The 6,355-nt window shown below is 32.6% G+C and overlaps 1 protein-coding gene across 1 annotated transcript; it reads right to left on the reverse strand.

Annotated features, from left to right (window-relative positions):
* Window positions 1-679: 679 nt before the first annotated feature.
* LOC143063933 (transient receptor potential cation channel subfamily V member 5-like) lies at window positions 680-5,781 on the reverse strand. Its single transcript, XM_076236384.1, has 2 exons — window positions 5,560-5,781; window positions 680-4,157 (listed from the first exon to the last, which is right to left on the reverse strand). Exons 1-2 carry the CDS (start codon window positions 5,579-5,581, stop codon window positions 1,483-1,485), a joined length of 2,697 nt encoding a protein of 898 aa, XP_076092499.1. The 5' UTR covers window positions 5,582-5,781; the 3' UTR covers window positions 680-1,482.
* Window positions 5,782-6,355: the final 574 nt, after the last annotated feature.

A 6,355-nucleotide genomic window follows, 5' to 3' on the forward strand; every position in this document is an offset into this window, starting at 1 on the left:
GTAAATCGAATTTGACGTGCATTGCAACTCGAATACGAATTAAACTAATTCGAATCAGTTTATGCGAACTGAAATCGAATTACGTGTGAACGCAGCATCAACTAACTAACACAGATGTATAAACTACATTCAGGGTTATTAAAACACATGACAATATAATAAACACGTTTACAATATTTATATCAACTACAACTGAATTGATAACAACAACCATAAATAATAAAACACATTTGCATCCGCCACCACTGACAACAGCAGGAAAATCATCGAAAGCATCTACAATTTGTCCGCCTTTAAAAATAAAAATAAGTGCTAAAATAATTTACATCGAACTACAGTTGCATTACAAAACTAGCTATGAAATCTTTCAACGCGCATGCATGGCTAATGCGATTCGAAGATTGACAGGGTAAAAACATGGTGTCATTTCTAATTCTACAGTTCTGCAGTAAAATCCCGGCTATAGTGTGGCTTCTATTTGATTGTAAAGGTGGTATAAATATGAAGTTTGAAACCACAGACCTTCGCAGGAAAACTGACATTCCTGCACAATTAAGATTTGAGTCGAGCGTATAACAGTTTCCGGGACAAGTTTGAAATTCCGCTGAGTGAAAAAGTTGTCACCGTAATTTTTGGAGTAAAGTCAAAATGAAATTGATAACATGGTTGGTATTTGGTATTGGTTCCCTGATATTTGTCCTAAAATGTTTTTTTAGCTCTAGCATCACTGTTTAAAAAGTTATGCCCCTTTTTTCAACAATTTCCTCAGAGGAAAAGTAGTTTTTCCTCAAGGGAAATCAAATTTCCCTAAAGGAAAAAGATTTTTCCTCAAGGGAAATTGTTTTTTCCTCAAAGTAAAAAGATTACTTTTAGGGAATTTGCTGGATAAATATTTCCTTTGAGGAAATTCTATATTCTTTGAGGAAATTTGCGGCTTCAAATTTTCCTTTGAGGAAATACTTTTTCCTGTGAGGAAATTTGCAGCTTCAAATTTTCCTTGGAGGAAATACTTTTTCCTGTGAGGAAATTTTGGCAAACAGTTTTCCTATCTGTAAGTGCTCTAATTTGTTTTAGAAATAACACTGTAGCACTCGTATTGATTAACGAATTGACCTCTTCTGCTACATAATGTGTATATTGATTTTAATAGAAAAAAAATAATTCCCTGAACGTGCTCTGAATACCTATTCGATTTTGTTCCATTTGGGATTAAAAATGCAGATATTTCAGTGGAAATATGTTAAATAAATAATACTCCTTTTTCATTTAATCCCGCTTAAAAGCAAGTATGTTAAAATTATTGAATTTTGAAAATACTTTCAATTTTTTTTATTTTCTTTTAGAACAAATTATTGACTTACGGACTATATGTTCTGGTTTATTCATTCTTTAAATTCTCAAAAAACATTTTGAATGTTTTCTTTGATTACTTAACTTATGCCTATTATAAGGCTCTATGTCGAGGTGAGGATAATTAATTCTTCATTCAGGACAGTCGTCGGGGTAAGGATGAATGTCAAGTATATGGTCGACTGGAGTGAGTGGTCCGTTCAATAACACACTTTCACTTGACGCAGAAGCAACTGACACACCTTTTCTAGTACCCCTTTCATGCATGTTTTCAGAAAGGTTCCCGCGCCTGTTGTTATGGTGCTGTTTTTCTGACTTACTTAAATCCGTTCTAAAAGATTTATTTGTAGATGACTGTTGCAGAGTAGCTTTCTCTTCGGAGACTCGACTGAGCCGTTTACTTTTTTTTATTGAATTCTCTCTTTGAACTTCTCCATCTTTATCATCGTTTATTGAAAATTGTGATTCATTTGAAATTTGATTTCCTCGATTAGTTAATATGCATTCATACCATTCTTTAAATTTTGAAATATACTTGAATATTTCCTTGTCTGAGCGTAAGGCCTCTGTTTTTATTTGATCCTTTTCTTTCACCATATTTTTCATTGCTTCTCGGTCTTCCTCTGTAGCATATGTTGTTTGTAGTGAATGTATCTGTAAAAAGTATCGATTATATTCTTTGACTTCTTGTGTAACAGGATCAAATCCGCGGATTTCTTTCTCTATTCCAGTGGAACCAAAGACGTGTCGAATGCAAGACAAACAAAACAGGTCTTCTAGGAACAGACCTACTGACAGTTGTTGCAGTCGCCATTGTGGGTATCTGTTTTCTAGAACCACTGCGCATGTCTGTGACATCATAGCTATAAGTGAATTCATCAATAGAACGTACGTAAGCAGTGCAAACACAATATAAAGTGTTATTGCTAAACCAGGAATTCTAGCTTCATTTAAAACTCCAAAATCATCCAAACCTAACATCAGTTTAAACATCGTCAGCATGGCACCTCCAAAGCTATCAAAGTGTTCAGTTACAGCTTCCTGGTATTTTGACGTGTTTTGTTCTGAACCCACCTCACCAACAAAAGCGGCATATATGCCTGCTGTAAATGCAAACAGCATGAACGATATAATGACTGCAAATCGCAATAGATCTCCAACAATGACTCTTCGGATCAGTTCTGTGAAAAAGCTAAAAAGAAGGAAAGCACGCAGGAAAAATACAGAAAACCACCAACCAGCAATTACGGCTACTATTAAAGCAATATTATTATGTGTGTCTTTTGTTCTTGTCATGAAGAAGTCAATGAACAAACAAACGGAAAATACAATTAGAAATAATAAATATCCTAAGTTGTGGAAAATATAGCGAAGCGCATTCGGTCGTCTAGCTTTCGCAATCAGTAGCAACAGGATCATTAAGGAGTATACTGCACCACCAAGTATAAGACTTATCCAGGATACAATATTTGCAAATTTTCTAGATGATTCATGAATATGAATGTCAAGTTTTGTTGTGTTAGATGAACTTTGAAGAGCATATAAATCAGACCTAATGACTAGCTCTACAGTTATAAACACGGTAATTACCAAATGAAGAAATCCCCATATAAAATAAATATACTTCAATTTATTCCATTTTTCCAGTATGATATTTTTTACTGGTATGGTTTCAATTATTCTGAAGGCAGCTTGGCTATGGTAGTCATATCCAAACATCATTTCTAAAATTGATTCTGTCTTTGGATAATTAAACTGACTATATTTAACAGGGTTGCAATCCGTATTTGTTTCGACACTTTTATGAGAAATACCAACCACATTGTGAGAAACCTTTTTTTTCTTTCCGTCACTTTCGTCCGCATTTGTAATACTGGCTATGTGATGATTGGCAACTGTGTCAATTTCGGTGATGTCGTATAATTTTACGTCAAACAGTCCGTCATGTGAACTATCAAATGAGTAGACATTTTTTAGATTGATTATGAATTGGAAAATTTCAACAACTCCTAATTTAGCTGATAATTGTAATGGAGTAAGACAGTCTTGGTTTTCCAAACTCCACACAAACAAATCTCTTTTTAAAAATATGTCGGTATCCTGGTCCTGGTGAGGTTCATGGTTTTGGTTTTGCTTCCTCATCTTCTTGTTGAGATACGTAAACATTTTTATCACGTTATCGGCTTTGTTTGGATAAACAGCAGAATATTTCACAAGAGAATGGAAAACAGTATCGCCGCAACCGTTTTGTCTGTGCATTTTTGCTCCATTTTCCAATAAGAGATCCACGATACTTTCCTTAAAGGTTAAAGCCGCCACATGTAATGGTAGTTCTCCCATCATTACCGTATTAGTAAATATTCTACCAGTTGCACGTTTCTTAGTAATACTCTTAATACTTTTTGATTTCGAAAACGAAAGCAAACATTTTGTGATTAAAAATGCACCCTTTGTTATAGCAATGTGAAGTGGTGTTTGTCCTTTATAGTGCTTATCCCTTGACACGGTCAATAATTCTGGGCAAATTTGAAGTATTTTGTCAATAACCACTTCATTGGAATCATCCATGTACTTTACCGCTATATGCAATAAAGTCTCACCTTTGTCTTCGCCTTCCCGATATTGCTTCACGCGCTTGACAAAAAGTTTTTTTCCTTTCGTCGTAGAGATTGATTTTTCTACCAGAGAGAGGAGGTACTGTACTTTTTCTTTTGAGTTAGCCTTTATCTTAGACACCAGCCTTTTAAAAAAATCTTCAGGATTTTCCTCCAGTAGTATAGTAAGGTCTTCTTTCTTTATTGTTTCACCTAATAACATGAAAAATCAAATCAAATTAGTCCTTACAAATTTTATTTGCTTTTTTTAATGTAAGAGTTTGGTTTGTTGACCTGAATAATATTTATGGGATATATGATAATGATGATGATGCTATTATAATTATTATTCTAAAAAAAACAGCTGATGCATGGTGATCGTCTGAATTGAGAGAAAACTTGAATTGTCTTAAGTGTAGCTAAAGCTGATCGAGTTTATATATCCAATATGTAAATTAATGATCAATAGATATTCGACAGGAACATATATAATCATGTAAATATGGTGGCTAGCAGTAAAATCATTGTCGATTTTCAAAAGGTTATAGTGCTATAAAAAGTAAAATAACAAAAATACCGAACTTCTTGGATAATTCAAAATGAAAAGTCCGTAATCAGATAGCAAAATCAATAGCCAAAACACATCAAATAAATTTCATATCACTGATTTGGTTCAGGCATTTTCTTTAGTAGAAAATGGTGGATTAAGCCTGGTTTTAAAGCTAGTTAAACCTCTCACTTGTATAAAATTCCATTATCTTGACAAAGATGTGTGAAAAAATCAAACAGACTAGGTAAAAATAGGGGTACAGCAGTCAACTGTGTGTTATTATAATCTTAATCACTATAAAAACAAACGGATATATAAACAAACATTAACCATGTCACACAAACACAATGACGGGTGTTTTAAGTACTGATCCACGTCACATACAAGAAAGAAACACAAAAAGGCAAACATATAAAGCACATTAGCAAATACGAAAGACAAGAATACAGGTATTTTCATAGAACAATAACACAATAACATAATGACGGGATGTACAAGTACAGAGTCACGTCATATGGAACCAAGGTTTTATGAAAAAATAATAATAAGTTATGAAATATATTTATTCTATATTATATTCCAACTTTTCGTGCGTCGACAACAGCCAAAAGCTGATAACTACTTCATGTTTATGAAATGCAAATGACGTGATTAACTGCTTTAAATGAAATGAAACAGAGATTTTTCAGCACTGATTATTGTTTGGAGACAATGTTGTAAATATTTTTTGCATGCTTTTGTCAAATTTGCATTGAAAGACGTCATTCACCATAATGCATTATTACACATTGAAATTTGATTATGGTTATTTATCAATCATTCGAATAATATGCAAATCAAGAATACAAATATTTGAATCTCTGCTACAAGGAATTTAAGAGCAGTTAAATGGATTTTAGAAAATGACAAATGTTCGAATTCAATCCAGTTGAAATTAGCCCTACGTGCACCCAAATATCATTAAAAAGTTTTGCAATTTAGAAAGCAGATTTGAGTCTTATCTGCTTTCCATTGCAATACAATTAATTAATAATTACCTAAAATTATTTTCTTCAATGCGCTTACCTTTTTCATCCCATTCGTCCATTTCTTTTGTTATCTCCTACGGTTAGTTAAAAAAACAATAAAGTTGTATCATAAGTCTGAATATTTTTACTTTTACTATCAACAGTATATGATGTGTTTTTGAATGTCAATATGTCCATTTGTACTTATAATTTGATGTACACACTATGACTTCTTTTGCAGATTTGAAATATGTGAGTCGTGTATTATGATTTCAATGCATTTTGCACTGTGCTTTAAATTTTAAATATCGATATCAAGAATTTATTCTCATAAAGGTAATTTTTCAAAAAAAAAAATTTCGCGATAACGTTCCTAGTTAAAACCCTTTTCAATATGTGATTTAATCATATAATCATTAAAGGTTGGCTATTATAACAAACATGCTAAAATCGATCTAGCTCCAACATGATTACATGTTTTTTTTTTAATCTCCAATTGAAGAAACGCTTGCGATCTAAGAGATTACAGACAACTGTCATTTTGTTATTCGCATTTTAATAGTTAAACCTTAGTCAGCAACTTAAACATACGTACTATAGCATACATTTTAGAAATTAATTGTTTGTCCTTTACAATTTTCAAGGTCTTGATTCTTTTACTTTTATTTTTGTATAACTATTTCTATCACATAACTTACAACAACTAAGGAAGATTTATCAGCAGAAAACTGACAATACTGTTCCCATCAAATAACACTGCAAATATCAACGTAAGAATTACTACAGAAAGAGTTGCAACAGACTCATAGAGAAGTAGACACAATATCCTGACCTACTTCTGTAATATCTGCTTT

This window comes from Mytilus galloprovincialis, chromosome 2, assembly GCF_965363235.1.
Source record: "Mytilus galloprovincialis chromosome 2, xbMytGall1.hap1.1, whole genome shotgun sequence".
In the NCBI taxonomy this organism is placed as follows: Eukaryota; Metazoa; Mollusca; class Bivalvia; order Mytilida; family Mytilidae; genus Mytilus; species Mytilus galloprovincialis.